Source organism: Ornithorhynchus anatinus, chromosome 3 (genome assembly GCF_004115215.2).
Source record: "Ornithorhynchus anatinus isolate Pmale09 chromosome 3, mOrnAna1.pri.v4, whole genome shotgun sequence".
NCBI classification, from domain to species: Eukaryota; Metazoa; Chordata; class Mammalia; order Monotremata; family Ornithorhynchidae; genus Ornithorhynchus; species Ornithorhynchus anatinus.
Window position 1 is genome coordinate 20,688,926 of NC_041730.1, and position 17,810 is coordinate 20,706,735.

At 41.2% G+C, this 17,810-nt stretch overlaps 2 protein-coding genes across 2 annotated transcripts; both read right to left on the minus strand.

The window, feature by feature from the left end:
* Nucleotides 1-4,232: 4,232 nt before the first annotated feature.
* On the minus strand, nt 4,233-7,494 carry LOC100082917 (olfactory receptor 4B1-like). Its single transcript, XM_001513491.4, has 2 exons — nt 7,476-7,494; nt 4,233-5,137 (listed from the first exon to the last, which is right to left on the minus strand). Exons 1-2 carry the CDS (start codon nt 7,492-7,494, stop codon nt 4,236-4,238), a joined length of 921 nt encoding a protein of 306 aa, XP_001513541.3. The 3' UTR covers nt 4,233-4,235.
* Nucleotides 7,495-15,355: 7,861 nt separating this feature from the next.
* LOC100082886 (olfactory receptor 4S2-like) lies at nt 15,356-16,279 on the minus strand. The gene has a single exon (XM_001513462.2). It carries the CDS (start codon nt 16,277-16,279, stop codon nt 15,356-15,358), a length of 924 nt encoding a protein of 307 aa, XP_001513512.2.
* Between the last annotated feature and the right edge of the window lie 1,531 nt (nt 16,280-17,810).

Here is a 17,810-nt window from a genome sequence, read left to right on the forward strand (position 1 = left end):
TAACCTAAGTGTTGGGGAGGCAAAAAAAATTCTACAAAAAGATAAATGACTTAAAGGAAAGCAAATTTTAACAGATTTTGGACACTAGTAGGGAGGATATGATAGAAAAAAGTCAGCCCAAGAAAGCTGGTTGCTCTTCAAAGGGACAATTTTAAAAAGAGACAAACTATATCATAGGAAAGTTGATTACAGGATATCAAGTTGACCAAACCCAGAACTATACTAACCACTACACAGAAGTTAAAGGAACTAGCTATCAAGCATGGGAATTAAGTTAGATCACTGAAGAGAACCAAAGAGAAGGCTCATGAATTTACAAAATTAGAAAAGCTCAAGGTAAAAAGCAGGCCACCAGCAAAGATATATAAACTCATGACTTAAAGTATTCATCTATATTTGGCAAAAACAGGGCCAAGAAAATGTCACCCCCATTGTTGGCAGGAAGGGAAAGCTGATAAAAAATGACAAAGGTCATTCATGGGGGTTTTTTCCTTCTCTCTCTTAAAGATCAAATGGAACAGTACATCACGGAAGTCCTGCTTGAGCTGTAAAATTGGAACGCTAAACTAGAGCAGGGAAAGAAATAAGATATAAGAATATCTTTCTCAAAATCTGGTGGTAGTATATATCACCTCAGCCTAATAGCACGCCCACCTTTCCCCCAATGAAGTGGCTGTTGTTACCACAGAGCCACTTCTCATTATTTTGCAGATCTGCTGGAGAATAGAAAGGGGGTCCCCAAAAACTGGAGGGGAGAAATGATGCCCAAATGTAAAGAGAAAAGAAAAGTTTCAGGGAAAAGTTTCCATAATTACAAGGATGTCTGGAACAAATTTGAAGAAACCAAACATTTGTGGCCTCCTGAGGGTTTAGTCTCCCATTAGAAACATCAGATGAGTCTTGTGGTGGAGAATTCAGGCTAAGAACCTGTGCAGAAGACTTGATTACGGTGCTAGAGGCTTGTGTGACACCAGCGTGGTTTAGTGGAAAAAGCACAGACTTGGAAGTCTGAGGTCGTGGGTTCTAATCCCAGCTCTTCCTCTTGTCAGTTGTGTGACCTTGGACAAGTCACTTAACTTCTTTGTGCCTGAGTTACCTCATCTGTGAAATGGGGATGAAGACTGTGAGCCCACATAGTAAGCACTTAACAAATACCAACATTATTATTATTTTACTGTCTCATTCCTGTCCATCAGGTTTGTGCAGGAACTTGGATTTCAGTGAGTAAGTAGGTAGGCAGAGTTGCAGCACATTGCTAAATTCATGTGCATTCTTAATTATAATAATAATGATGATTATTATAATAATTATGGTATTTGTTAAGTGCTTCTTATGTGCCAAGCACTTTTCTAAGCCCTGGGGTAAATACAACTTTATCACGATGGACGAAGTCGCTGTCCCGTATGGGGCTCACAGGCTGGGTAGGAGAAAGTAAGATTTAATCCCAATTTTACAGATGAATAAATTGAGGCACAGAGAAGTGAAGTGACTTGCACAAAGTTACACAGCAGACAAGTGACAGAGCTGGGATTAGAACCCTCAGACTTTCAGGCTCATGCTCTTCCACTGGACCACATTGCTTTTCGTGTCCACTCATGTGAACCACGTAAAAATTTAACTGGGACTAGAACCCATATCTGGTGATACTCAATTCAGGGCTCTTTCAACTGAACCAACAGCAGGAAATTTAACTGGGACTAGAACCCATATCTGGTGATACTCAATTCAGGGCTCTTTCAACTGAACCAACAGCAGGACTGCAAACTCCTTGAAAAGCTAAAGATACAACCTATCAATTGTATTTATTGAGTGCTTACTGCATGAAGAAGACAGTACTAAGGACTTCAGAGAGTACAATAAAACAGAGTTGGTAGACATGTTCCTGGCTCCACCACTTGTCTGCTTTATGACCTTGGGCAAGTCACTTAACTTCTCTGGGTCTTAGTTACCTCATATCTAAAATGGGGATTAAGACTGTGAGCCCCATGTGGAACATGGACTGTGTCCAACCTGATTAGCTTGTATCAGCCACAATGCTTAGAACAGTGCCTGGCATAAAGTAAGTGCCTAATAAATAACATAAAAACAAGCTTAGAATCTAGAGGGAAGGAAGATGCAATGAAGCAAAATGTCACTCCAGCACAATTACTCCAGGTAAAGTCTAAAATGTTTGGAAAGAAGGCTTGCAATGATATTTGAACCAGGGATGCCCTTATAACATACATATATGTAACTCCCTAGTAGGTAAATTTGAACACACCAAAGTCTAATTCTCAGAAAGATTTATTATCATTACCTTTCATTCACTCATTCACATTTATTGAGCTCTTACTCTGTGCAGAGCACTGTACTAAATGTTTGGAAGAGTACAATACAACAATAAACAGACACATTCCCTGACCACTGCAAGCTACCTTTAGGCTTCGAGCTACTTATGGGCATGGAACGTGTTTTCCAACACTGTTGTTCTCTCCCAAGAGCTTAGTACAGTGCTTTGCACACAGTAGGTGCTCAATAAATGCCACTGATTGAAAGGTATTTTGTGCCCTCCCAACTTCTTAGACCATTGTGCCCATGTGGGATAAAGACTGGTATCCATCTGATTATCTGTATCTACCCAAGGGCTTAGCAGAGTGCTTTGGCACAAAATTAGCATTTAATAAATATAGTATCACTACTACGTGGCTTTCAGCCATTAGAATCACACATTTCAGGGAATCATGTAAGATAATTATGATCATCACCATCAAATAGCATTTATTAAATACTTATCCACTGAATTAAGGCTATTAAACACAACTGCTGACTGGAAGGAAAAGCAGATAACTGGATAAATATTCAACAAGTATATAAATCAGATCAGTATCATGTCCATTCAATAAAATGAGATTACATTGTGGGGTTATAAATTTAGAAGTCATCAGGTTGTTTAGAGATAATCATGGGTTGGGCCTGAAAGTTTGCAGAATTGCTAAGTAATCCAGGAGGGCTACTGGGAAGAGGTGGGAATTTAAGGGCAACTGGAATGAAGAGAAAGAGAGCACATGACAGAACATTCATAGGTAACTAACATGAAATTCAAGAAGGGAACTTTATTTTATTGAACAGGCTCTAAGAGTCTAAAATGCATTTCTGGATACACAACTGACTTACGTGATACATTACCTAAATGTTTTCCACTTTAGCCTAATATCCTTTTCATTTCAAAGAAATTAACATCACGTTACTACCTTCCTTATCATTTTTAAATAAAAGAGAAGCTTAAAAATCTAAGAATAAAACCATTAGTTTGACAATTCAGTATATATTACTTAAAAATGTGAAGTGTCTTGGTGTTTTTTAATTGTTGCTTTTTTATTAACTCCCACTAGATTATAAGAGCCTCAAGGAAAGAGGCTCTCCCAACTCTGTGGTACTCTCCCAAGTGCTTTATTCAGTGTTCTGCACACTCATTTATTCATTCAATCAATAGTATTTACTGAGCGCTTACTATGTGCAGAGCACTGTACTAAGCACTTGGAATGTACAATTTGGCAACAGAAAGAGACAATCCCTGCCCAACAACAGGCTCATCGTCTAAATGGGGGAGACAGACAACAAAACAAAACAGAACTAAACAAAACAAAACAAGTAGTCTGGCATAATTCCTCTAGACTGTAAGCTCTTCATGGGCAGGGAACATGTCTACTGACTCTTTTGGGTTGTAATTTCCCAAGGACTTATTACAGTGCTCTTTTTTAAAATTGGTATTTGTTAAGTGCTTACTATGTGTCAGGTACTGTACTGAGTGTTGGGGTAGATACAAGATAGGTTGGACACATTCCCTGTCCCACTTACAGCCCACAGTCTTAATCCCCATTTTACAGATGAGGAAACCAAAGCACAGAGAAGCTAAGCGACTTGCTCAAGGTCACACAGCAGACATGTGGAGGCCCCCAGGTCCTCTGGCTCCCCAGGGCATGCTCTTTCCACTAGGCCAGGCTGCTTCTCAGCAGTTCTCAAATCAACTCAGTTCTGCACACAGTAAACACTCAATAAATATGATTGATAATAGGTGACCTCTCCTCCATCTTTAGAAAGTGAGCAAAGAATGGACACTTTATATCCACCCCCAAATACCTACAAAGTTCTCTGGGATGGTGAGGCAATCCTTCTGTGTTTGCTTCTGCTCTTCCTGTTGCCTCCGAACATGAATCTAATTTTTTCCCATAAGGTACATTGGTTCCACAGCTGAACTACTTTCTTGACCACATTCTCCTCATAGCGTTTTTCACTTCGGCATTTCTCAATGTGTAGATGATGGGGTTCAGCATCGGGGTAATCACCGTGTAGAAGACAGCCACCATTTTGTCCTCTGTGTAGGTGGACGAGGGCCGCAAGTACAGGAAGATGGCAGGCCCAAAGAATAGGATGACCACGGTGATGTGGGAAGTGCAGGTGGAGAGGGCTTTGCGTCTCCCCTCGGCAGAACGAGATCTCAAGTTCCTCAGGATGACAACGTATGAGGAAACCAAGAGGAGGAAAGAGATTACAGAGATTAAACCGCTATTGACCAGAACGACCACTCCTTCCACGGAGGTGTCCGTGCAGGCTAGCTTGAACAAGGGATGGAGGTCACAAAAATAGTGGTCGATCACATTAGGGCCACAGAAGGGGAGCCTGATGACCACAGAAATTTGGACCATGGAGTGAAGAAAGCCCCCTGCCCACGAACTGCCCATCAGGATGCCACACGTCCGTCGATTCATGATGACAGCATAGAGCAGAGGCTTACAGATGGCTATGTAGCGGTCATAGGCCATTGCCGTGAGCACGAGGATCTCGGTGACCCCCAGGAAGTGGAAGAAGAATAATTGTGTGATGCAGCCCTCCAGGGAGATGACTTTTCTCTCAGCAAGTGAGTCGGTGATGAGTCTAGGAACAATTGTAGAGGAGTAACAGATCTCCACAGAGGACAGATAACTAAGGAAAAAGAACATTGGGGAACTAAGACTCTTACTGGTCTTGATGGTTACTACAATAAGTCCATTTCCTAACATAGTGGTCGTGTACACGAAGAGAAATACCATAAAAGTTATTTTCTGCACCTCCCAATCCTGAAAAAGTCCCAAAAACATGAATTCAGTCACGTTGTTAGTATGAGCCATAGGATGGGATGAGATGATTTGGTCACGCAGGTAAATTGCCCTGAAATAAAAAGAACATATCAATCTTTATCCAGCTTAATGCTCCTCAAGAAGTCTACCATTTGGAATACATTTGATCATTATAATAATATTAATAGTAATTGTGATAATGCTAAAACACTTAACTGTATGCCAAGCAGATATGAGAAGCAGCATGACCTAGTGGAAAGAACACAAGCCTGGGAGTCAAAGGACCTGAGTTCTAATTCCAGCTCCACCACTTTCCTGCTGTTTGACCTTGGGTAAATCATTTAACTTATCTGTCCCTCAGTTTCCTCATCTGTAAAATGGGGATTAAGACTGTGAGCCCCATATGGGACACGATCTGTTGCTCAACCTGATTATCTTGTATCTACCCTAGATACAAACTAATCAGATCAGGTTTGATCCACATGGGGTTTGCAGTCTAGGGAGGAGGGAAAACAGGTATTTCAGCCCTGTTTTACAAATGAGGAAACTGAAGCACAGAGAAGTTAAGGGGCTCACCCACAGTCATGTAGCATGTAGGTGGCAAAGTAGGAGTTAGAACTCAGGTCCTCTGACTCCCAGCCTTGTTTCTAGGTCTGGGCTCTTTCCACTATGATGGTACCTCCCTCTCTTCTTCTCTCCAACTTCCACAGATCATTTCTCCCCTTCCAAAGGTCGAAACACTTTGCCCTCTTTGCAATAATTGGTGTAAATTTTCCAGCTAATTCCAAATCTTGTAATTACATATCATTTGATCTACATCAGTTTATGAATTTGTATTCATTGATCTGGCCTTTGAGACAATATTCAGCACTATTAAAGTGAAGGATCAGGGGAGGTGGAATGTCAAATTAGAGAATTTGGGATGGGGCCAAATTTTGCAGATTGTTACCTGAACTGGGGGGCTAAGTTGGAGTCTAATTGGAGCCAGGGGTTGAAGCCCAGATCTTGAATCAATCAATGCTATTAATTTATTTATTCAATTTATTTATCTTCATGATATTTGTTAAGCACTTACCATATGGCAGGCACTGTACTAAGCACTGGGGCAGAAACGAGCTAATCAAGTAGGACACATTTCCCACAGGCGGCTCATGGTGGTAAACCCCCTTTTACAGATGAGGTAACTGAGACTCAAAGAAGTTAAGTGACTTGCCCAAAGTCACGCAGAAGAGTGCCTACTGGTTACAGCACACTGAACTAGGCATTTGTTAGGGTACAATGAAGTAAATGATCTTCAACTCTGAGGAGCTTACAGCTTAATGAGATAGAGAGGTACTAAAATCAATTAGATAGGAAGGAGACAAAAAGAAGTGGAGAAGGTATATGAGTTGGTGCTCAAGTAATAGGGCATACAAGGTATGCTTGTAAGTGCTATAGGAGGTTGAGAATACCTAATGATTCCTAAATGATGAAGTGGCAATTTGGGGGACATAAGGTGGAGAAGATTAGAAATTGAGGAAGACCTCCTAGAGGGTGTGCAATCTCTGGGTACTTTAAAGATAGGAAGAGCTAGAGAAACAGCATGGCTTCATGGAAAGGGTACAGACCTGGAAGTTAGAGGGCTTGAATTCTGCCAATTGCCTGCTGGGTAACCTCAGATGAGAAGCAGCATGACCTAGTAGAAAGAGCACAAGCCTGGGAATCAAAGGACCTGAGTTCTAATTCCAGCTCTACCACTTGTCTGCTCTGTGACCTTGGGCAAACCATTTCACTTCTCTTTGCCTCAGTTACTTCATCTGCAAAATAGGGATTAAGACTGTGAGCCCCACGTGGGACAACCTAATTGCCTTGTATCTACCCCAGCACTTGGAACAGTGGTTGGGCTTAGAACAGTGGTTAGCAAGTAGTAAGTGCTTAACATATACCACAATTATTATAATTAACTTTTCTGGGCCTCAGTTTCCTCATCTGTAAAATGGGTATTCAATACCAGTCCTCCCTCCAATTTAGACTGTGAGCTCCATGTGAGTCAAGGACTGTGACAAAGATCCAATTTTCTTATATCTCCCCCAGCACTAAATACAGTACTTGGGATGTAGTAAGCACTTAAATACCACATATGATATTATCCTTATTAAATGAAGGGTCAGGGAGTGCCAGGCAAGGGGAGGAAGTGAGCAAAAAGTCAGTAACAGGAGAGATGAGAGGAAGTAGGTTAGCTTGAAAAGAATGAAGTGTGCAATCTGGGGTACCGTGGGAGGAGAGAGCGAATAAGGAGAAGAGAGAGATCTGATTGAATGCCTTAGTGCCTTATCATCAGGAGTTTTCTCTTGAAGCAGAGAGAAATGGGGAACCAACCATTAGAGGTTTTAAAGTGGGGAGGTGTGTGCAAAATCATATTTTGAGAAAAAATGGTCAGGGCAACAGAGTGAAGTATGAACCAGAAAGGAGAGAGTGGGGGCAGGGAGAGCACTGAGTAGGATGATGCAGTTGTGAAGCCAGGATATGAAAAGTGCATGGACCAGAGTAGGGGATGTTTGGATGGCAGGAGAATGGTGGATCCTGGAAATGTGGAGGAAAAAGCAACAGTATTTGTGACAGAGTGAATATGGGGGTTGAAAGAGAGGAAGAAGTCAAAGATTGCAGTCTTCAGGTTGCCAGGTTGCAGTCTTCAGAGACCTAATGCAAAATCTTAAAATGCTCCCCTTTGACAGAGGAAGAAAGAAAACTGTACTAAAATAGGATGCATCAGTCATATGAAAAAACTTACCATTTCTGCTGATAAATTCACTTTTACTTCCAGCCTGATCAAATGGTCTCCCCAGTCCTTATGACACAAAACACTTCCAGAAGAGAAAATTTGGTGTGGTTCCATCCTGTCTCTTCTACCCCAAGCATTGTAAGAGGTTGCCGGGAAATCTGGAAAATCAGGAATGAGGGGTAAATTCAAGGAGCCAATTGGATTGCCTCTTTCTTACCCTAGTATCCTTCTCTAAACTATATTTTTTAATCTTATTGGACATTAAATACCCCTTTATTTTGAGTTTCATATGATTTTTTCAAGTTTAGAGCCTGGGATTTGGGTGAAGAACCACCTCATGTGCCTTCCAATCCCTTGAGCTGAACAGACTTGTTTGTACTTGACAACAATAATTAAGGTTTTCCAGAACTCTGAGACAGTGGGCTAAAGCCCAGAAATAAATATGTAACAAATTCATTCAATCATATTAATTGAGTGCTTACTGTATGCAGAGCACTGTACTAAGCACTTAGCTTAGCACCAAGTTTTGCCCCTCCAAGTGACGATGAACAAGTCAGCCTATGGCTGTGGGTGTACACATGGGGAAGTCTCACAGTATGCTAGGAATAATCAATCCTCAACACCTCGTTATCAATGAGCACAGTACCACCCACCTCATTAACTGTTTAGACCAGTGGACTCTTAGACCGACTGACCAAACTGCAGGAACTCTGAGGCATCTTAGAAAACAAATGAGGTCAATAGCAATAATATAAACACTTCATTGGAATGATGGGTTAAGGGCAGTCCTTTATCTTTGAAGATTTATCATTTATCTATGAAAAGCAACGTGGCCTAGCGGATAGAACAGGGGCTTAGGAGTCAGAGATCCTGGGTTCTAATCCCGGTCACTTCTCTGTGATCTTGGGCAAGTAATTTCACTTCACTGTGCCTCAGTTACCTCATCTATAAAGTGGGGATTAAGACCCTGGGCTCCATATGGGACATGGGCTCTGTCCAACCGTGGCTCAGTGGAAAGAGCCCGGGCTTGGGAGTCGGAGGTCACGAGTTCGAATCCCAACTCTGCCACTTGTCAGCTGTGTGACTGTGGGCAAATCACTTCACTTCTCTGTGCCTCAGTTACCTCATCTGTCAAATGGGGATGAAGACTGTGAGCCCCACGTGGGACAACCTGATTACCCTGTAACTACCCAGCGCTTAGAACAGTGCTCTGCACATAGTAAGCACTTAACAAATACCAACATTAACATTATTATTATAATCTTATATCTACCCCAGAGCTTAAAACAGCACCTGGCATAGAGTAAGCACTTAAATAACATTTGAAAAGAGATTATGAACTGGGGATAGGTAACCAAATGGCCTATTCCTCACTCTGTATGAAATTTACCCCAGACACCCAGAGACTCAAGAGCAAATTCCCAACTTTCCAACACCAGAACTATTTAAAACCAATTATGCACAAGGGATTAAGTTCCCACAGGCATTATTGAATCTCCCCAGTGAGATATGTTTGTCTAAGAAACAAGCTAAGATAAACTTTTGGTATCTAGTTAATTAGTTCAGATAGAAATACTTTTTTTCTTCATGTCTGGGCAGTTCCACTTACGCTGACGATAGTTTAAACTGTCAAGGGGAGAACTTCGGCTCTGGTGGCTAATGACACAGAATGAATGAATCAGGAGAATGGATGGATACACTGTGTGATTTGGACCAGTCAATAATAATAATAAAAATGTTGGTATTTGTTAAGCACTTAAAGTGGCCTATGTCTCATTTTCTTCATCTGTAAAATGGTGATCATAATCCCCTTACATGGTTATTATAAGGACAAATAAAATAGAATAGACAATAAGATAGTACAGTGTTTAGCACACAGAAAGTGCTCAATAAATATGATTGATTGAATGAATGAGTAGGGAATGTGCTTGTTTATTGTTAAATTGTACTCTCCCAAGCACTTAGTACAGCGTTCTGCACACTGTAAGCACTCTATAAATATGACTGAATGAATATTTTTGGAGTCCTTTGTAAAAAAGGAACTAGGAGAATTAAAGTGTTTTTTATACCAACTTTGTTGTATTGTTCATTCCCAGTTGCTTAGTACACTGCTCTGCACACAGTAAGTGCTCAATAAATACCATCACTTGATTGATTAGATTAATATTCTCTTTGCATGCTATAACATTGGGAGCATTTGGGAAAGATCTGGTTACATAATAGAAAAGTCTTATCTTTTGAATAATTTTTATTGAACCTGCTTCTGCCCCACTCTCAAGTCTGAATAGAGGTCCCTACTGGGTTTTTATGTGAGGTGGGAGAAAATGTACATGACCAACTCAAGCACATTCAACAACATGCCATTTATCTGCTGTGTGACCTTGGGCAAGTCACTTCACTTCTCTGTGCCTCAATTATCCATAAAATGGGGGTTGAGACTGTGAGCCCCACATGGGACAGGGACTGTGTCCAACTTGATATGCTTGTACCCACCCCAGGGCTTAGTACAGTGCCTGGCACATAGTAAGCCCTAAATGAATACCATTATTATTACCTTCCATGAGTCATATGCTCCAGAACAATGCATGGTGTAGCCAGAGTGGTTAGGGTAGAGGAGTCCACCCTGGCAGAAATTCTGTCATCATCAGAGCTCCCATTTCTCTGTTCTGCTGTAATTTATCCTCAGTGCAGTTTTAGGAGCTTCATTAGAATGGAGACAACAGTAGCATAAAGTCCTCTGACTCCCAGGCCTGAGCTCTTTCCACTAGGCTCCTGTCACGCAGCCTGCACACTCACCACGGATAAACAGGAGACATCCAACTGAATCGAGAAGGCTAAAATCCCCTTGGTAGCACTGAAAAGTCAGAGTACGGGGCCAACCTGGCATCATGAGTCAGAACAAAACTGAATGGCTTTAAGGCAATTGTAGGATCTGACTTTCTTTGCAAATGTGAGATTGGACCTTCCTCATATGACACATCCAACTTCTAAAGCAGCTCCCACTCCACTGCTTCCATGAATACTTGATCACAGGATCATAGTGACAAAGTTCCCACACTTGGCTGTGGGCAAAGGATTCCCTTGTTGGATAGCCAAATAAATTCCTTTTCTGATTCCTTTCCTTTTCCCACAGTACTGTTGAAGGAAGGCCATAGGGATGGACCTTTCCCCAGTACAGTCTCAACTCTCACCAGCTGCACACCGAGTAGAAGAAAATTGTCCAGCCTTTCTTCTTCCTCCTCACAATCTCCCCTTCTCCCCCTCCTAAATAGACCCCAAAGAAACTCACTTTCTCAAGTCTAGAACAGGTGCAGATTCTATGGAGCCCAGAGCCTCCCTTCCTCCTCTCTGAAATGGTTCAGGCCCAGCTCCTGCATGACCTCCTCCAAGAGGTCTTCCCTAACTAAGCTTCCCTTTTGCTCAGCTCCCCCCTCCTCTCCTCCCCATTGCCCCGACTCATTCCCTTTGTTCTATTCCCCCTTCCCCACCCCACAGCACTTGTGTATATGTGTACTAATCTCTAATTCTATTTATTTACATTAATGCCTGTTTACCTGTTTTGAGGTGTATATATATATAATTCTATTTATTTATATTGATGCTACTGAAGCCTGTTTCCTTTTTTTTTATGTCTGTCTCCCCCCTTCTAAACTGTAAGCCAGTTGTGGGCAGGGATTGTCTCCTCAAAGATTTTGGGAATCGTAGTCCACACAAACCCACTACATTTCTGTAGTAAGCCCCAATGTGCCTAATGGGAATAACACTGTGACAATTTCTGCTTTAGAATATTCTGGTCCTAACTGTTGCTACCCTGTGGATTTTCAGACCCCATTAAAATGGAGCAATTTAACTGCCTCTCCTCCTCACAGATGGGATCAGACTCACTTGGAACCAAAGGACGAAGCAGAGGGAAGTTGTTAGAAGATCTGTGTCTCAAGGAAGGTCTCATACTAGGAGAAATGTCCATCCTGCATTTGCTAGTCCCTGGAGTCATTTCAGGAGGATGAGTGGTGATGCCACATTTGACCCTAAATTTCAACCTCAAACAAAAAGGAGCTTTTGAAATTCCACTAATTTTTATTTCATTTTAATTTTTTTAAAGGGTGAGACATCACTTCACCTACAGTACCATTTTATTTGAATTGAAATATGAATTGCTGGTGAGATAGAGTCACACTTAGTAGTTCCAGTTTCTTGGCATCCAGAGTCAGAGAATTCAGCATTTAACAGGAAAACTGTCTGTCCTGGAGCTAGTCCAACACAAAGCACTCTTGGCCTTCCATTCCCAGATTTCCATACTGCCAACAGTTGTCAGTGTCACCACTAGAATTGATTTTTTTTAATACTTTTGGAGAATATTAATTTTTCTTGGTAACCCTTTGGTTCACAGAATGCTTTTCCAGTTTCACCTAATGTAATGAGTAGCAAGGTCATTTCCAACATTTGAGTGCACTGATGGATGGTCCATCTGCCCATGGGACCACAACACTGGGGTAACAGGCAACCCCAAATTTTCTCTAAATCATTCCCCCAAAACAGATTTCGTCCCCTCGGTCCTTTCACAGACCATAGACACACCACCCACAGCTAAGATCCATCACTAGAATGGAAGGAACCACTCGACATTGATCTATTCATTGATCAAGTCCACCTCCCTGACTGCAGGTGGGACTTCCTTCATTTATATAATTGTCCTCCATATTCAAAAATGACACCAGTGATCCTGAGGTTCACCTATAAGTGCATGTGTGGCTGAAAGGATCAAATCAGAATCCACAGTCCTGGCTACACTGTGCATACAAAAAGGTGTGTTATGTTTAATATTTGCAACTCCTGGAACTGTTTTCTCTTTTGCCTCCTTGACTTTCATTTCAGTCTACAAGCAAAGGTAAGGGAAAAGGCAGACACGGATAAATTGAGATTTCAATGAAAATGTAAAATATGAAGGAGAAATTGGCCTAACAAAGAGTATGATATATTTAAAAGGTGCCAAATTGACTCCAGGTAGAATTGCCAAGATGGGGACTACTGCTGACAAGCCCACAAGCTCCATGAACTGAGTCTCCCCTTGAGTAGTCCCATAGATATAGGGACTTGGAACAAACCGCCCCCAAAAAAGAAAAAGAGTCCCCCTTGGACTGGGTTCTGAAAAATAAGTAAATAGCCCAACACCATCAACTTCTACCAGAAATACACAGCATGGCAAAAGCCAAAAATAAATAACTCAAAAATAAATGGCCCAATCGTAAAGAACAATACAAGACAAAACCCAACCTATCTTCAGTGTAGTGCTCTGCACACAGTAAGCACTCAATAAATAAATACCTTATATAGATTGATATTGCTCAAAATCAAGCCAGTGAGAGTTCCCAGAATTTTGGAAGCAGATTTGGAAAAAGTGGCAAGGAGAGTAGGTGGCATAATTGATTATTATCAGTTCAATTGCTTGACATTACTTTTCCATTTAATTCTTTTTAAAAACGGGTCATCTAATCCATTACTATGTCACTTTGAACAGTTAAGTATTGTAGCTGCATATTTCCTGTTATCCTAAAACACACACTCTTGCAAAACCCAGTGTGGAGAAAAACCAAGCACGGTAATACTTGCAATGTTCAACTCTCTGCACATGCACACAAGTTGTTTCTTCCAACACCATGACACACTGTAACCAAATGGACTCACATTGTCTCAAAAACATTCCATAATTCCCAAAAAGCAAGACACAGTTTTTATGGCCCAAGTGAGTCTAGACTCATTTATGAGACAAAATGGATTCCTTGGTGGTTTGTTTTTTGGGTTGTTTTATTTTTTTGCATATGTTAAGTGCTTACTATATGTCAAACACCATTCTAAGCTCTGGAATAGGTACAAGTTAATTAGGTCGGATACTATCCCTGCCCCATTTAGAGCTCACAATCTAAGTTGAAAAATACTTTGTCTGAAATAGTCACCCGTACATTAAGCATGGATTTTTCACTCAACAATTGAGAGGCAATACCTGGGATGAATAATTGCATTCACTAAGTGCCCATCAACCGGAAGCAAAGAGGAAGAAGCATCTGAGAAAGAATCGATCAATCAATTGTATTTGAGTGCAGACTACTGTATTAACTGCATGAGCAAGTACAATATAACAAATTTGGTAGACAAGTTCCCTGCTCACATCAGTCTAGGGGGGAGACAGACATTTATATAAATAAATAAATAAACTAGGGATATGTACATAAGTGTTGTGGCGTTGAGGGAGGGGTGAATAAATGTTGTAACTACAGGTGAAAGGGTGGCTTAGAAGGGAATGGGAGAAAAGGAAATGAGGGCTTAGTCAGTGAAGGCCCCTTGGAGGAGATGTGCCTTCAATAAAGCTTTGAAAGTGGGGAGAGTGAGAATTTAATAACTCAGTCGTATTTATTGAGCACTTACTGTGTGTAGAGCACTGTACTAAGCACCTGGGAAAGTGCAATACAGTAATGAGACAATCCCTGCCCACAGTGAGCTCACAGTCTAGATGGGGGACAGAGACAACAATACAAGTAAACAGACATCAGTATCGCTCTCTCATTCAACCCACACATCCAATCCATCACCAAAACCTGCCAGTCTCACCTTCACAACATCACCAAGATCTGCCCTTTTTTCTCCATGCAAACCGCTACCACATTAGTTCAATCACTCGTCCTATCCCAACTGGATTACTGCAGCGGCATCCTTTCTGATCTCCCAACCTCTTGTCTCTCAAACTGGCTAAACAATCACACTTCCCTACTATTACAGTTGCATTGGTTAAGTGCTTACTATGTGTCTAAAACTGTACTAAGTGCTGAGGTAGATACAAGTTAGTCAGTTTGGACACAGACCCTGTCCCACTTGGGGCTCCCAAACAGAGGGAATAGGATTTAATCCTCATTTTACATTTGAGGAAATTGAGGCACAGATAAGTTAAGTTTCTTACCCAAGGTATACAGCAAGCAATTGACAGAGCTGGGATACGAATGCAGGTCCTCTGACTCCCAGGCCGGTACTCTTTCCATTAGGCCATATTGCTGCTCTTACTGTGTGCAGAACACTGTACTAAGTACTTGAGAGAGTACAATATGATAGAATTAGCAGATATGATCCCTGTGCTCAAAGAGCTTACAGTCTAAAATTCATAGCAGAAGGAAAGTAGGGGTTACAGGGGAAGGGATTGAGAGGAAGAGTACATAGCAGTAGACTTTAGCAGATATGGGGAAGAGGAAAATTGATAAATCTGTTTTAGCACTGAGCTCTGCAAAACCCCTATTATCCAGTGGGAAATTACCTAGTGATGTTCATTTTTTATAGTCTTAGAAAACACACACACAAAAAAAATCTCAAACACCCGGGGAGTTGTTTGGTGTTCTGCTAGCTGGCTTCCTCAAATATTCCCAGAATGAGAGGTGAAATAGCAATAGCATGCCAATGGCTCCAAGTATGCTTTATTATTTCCTTTCCTGTGGTAAAAACATTATGATTTGCATTAATTTTCTTTCCTCATCACTCTCCTGTTCCACAACCTCTTTATGGCATTCTTCACCTCCGCATTCCGCAGCGTGTAGATCAGCGGATTCAACATAGGGGTAATAATGGTGTAGAACAAAGCCACCATCTTGTCCTCTGAAAAGGTGGTGGAAGGTCGCAAGTAGATGAAGATGCAAGGCCCGAAAAACAAGATCACCACCAAGATGTGGGAGGCGCAGGTGGAGAGGGCTTTGCGTCTCCCTTCCGAAGAGCGGGTGGTCAGAGAGAGCAAGATGACCGTGTAGGATACCACGAGGATGACAAAACAGCTCAAAGAAATCATCCCACTGTTGGCTACTACGATGATCCCTACGATATAGGTGTCCGTGCAGGCCAGTTTCAATAACGGGTGGACGTCACAGAAGTAGTGGTCAATCTCATTGGGACCGCAGAAGGGGAGCCAGGCTATAAGGAGGGTCTGGACTACAGAATGGACCAAGCCTCCAAGCCAGGAGCTCACCACCAGAATGCTACACATTCGATGGTTCATGATGACTGTGTAGTGCAGGGGCTTACAGATGGCCACGTAGCGGTCATAGGCCATCGCTGTAAGGAGGAAGATCTCTGTGCAACCTAAGAAATGAACCCCAAAGAGCTGAGCCAAGCACCCTATGAAGGAGATGACTTTGACCTTGGCTTGGAAATCCACAATCAGCTTGGGAGCTGTGACCGAGGAATAGCAGACATCTATAAAGGATAAGTAGCTGAGGAAGAAATACATAGGGGAGTTGAGATTTGAACTGCCCTTGATGGTCACAATAATGAGGAGATTCCCTATAATGATGATCACATAAAACAGTAAAAACAACACAAAATAAACTTGCTGTTCCATCGCATTCCGAGAAAGACCCATCAGGACAAATTCTGTGACGTTATTTTCCATCTAGCCTTTGAACAGGAACCAGATGAACAAAAGTGTGTTGCTCTACCTGAAGGGAGAGAGCATAAGTAACCTAATTATCAAAGGCACAAATGGATGCAAATATTCATATTTTAAGGACTACTCCAAAACAATTTCATACCAGGAAACATTTTCCAGCTAACAAAAAAAAACCAAGACCACTGCTTATATTCTTCTTACCAGTACCTAAGTGCCTCCTGGTAAGAAAAGGTGGGTGGTTTGGTGATTTTAAAGCTCTGGGAAAATATTAGCAGTCTATTCCAGTCTATTCTTCATTCTGCTGCCCGGATCACCTTTCTACAGAAACGCTTAAAAAAAAAAATTCAAAATTCATAGATTTTGACTAAAAAGAAGTTTTTGGTGAAATTCAAGCATGATATTATACTGCCAAGATATTTGGCCTGGAGATCTATTTTCATTCAAACATATAACTATTACCTTCCCACAGATAAAAGGTTACCTTCAAACTCAAGTAGGACTATGAACTCACACTGACCGAAGACTTTCATCTTTTCCACCTAGGAAAGAGACCAATTTATTTAATAGAAAAAGGGAAAAGATGGGAGATGGAAATGTTGAAGAGTAGGAAGGAAAGCGTGAATTGAAGATGAAAGCAAAGGTTTATAAGGATTTGTTGTGGCACTTAGAGCCAAAATGAAGTTATCTCTAAGTCTACCAATAAATCCATTTGCCCACAGAGTCTTGATACCGGCTTGGGAAAATCATTTAACTGCTCTAAGCCTCAGTTCCTCCATCTGCGATTGTAGATAATGACATCAGACCCTCCTGGAGAGAATAAATGATAAAATGTCTTAAACTCTTTAAAAGAAAATCCTTATAAGTAATCCGAGAAATCATTATCAAATAATGGGAACATCTGATATAGTCTTGTCCAAATCATCTCCTGCAGTGTGAACAGGAGAGAGCAGCAACTTGCTATTGAATTAATCAATCAATTTGGTTTTTATTGAGCACTTTGCGGTTACTAGCTTTATATGGAATATCAGCTTAAAGCACCTTTACTGACCTGAAAGCCAGGGGCAATCAGGGAGAGCAACAGCTACATATTTAGGTGGAAGATTAGCAAAACAGTGATTAATGTGACTTCACCTGAAGTTAAAGAAATATTTGTCAAACAAGACACAAACAACCTCACCTATTTTTCTCTCTTACTCTGATTTTCCTATTACTTTGGCTACTAATAATTGAATCAGGAGGCCAATTCAAGTTGAACTACCTCTCTACCTTTCTAAATGTTATTTCTAAATATTGTTAGCAACATTAATGCCCTTGTAATGCAGAGCAGCTGAAAAATAACTTGCTATTTCATTTCCCCTTAACCAATCTCATAGGGTCTACAGATTGCCCATATTTCCCAGGATCCTTTTCTCACAAAAGTTTCAAATTCTTCCAGCCACTAAACATTTTCTCTTCTGAGGAACCAATTCGCAGACCAAAGGCAGAACATAGATTCCAATAGTACTACACCCAGTGAGAGGAGCGAGGAAGATAC

Bases quoted from the DNA above. Each gene is read 5' to 3' on its own strand.
- LOC100082886 (XM_001513462.2), bottom strand. From the start codon at position 16,279: ATGGAAAATAACGTCACAGAATTTGTCCTGATGGGTCTTTCTCGGAAT.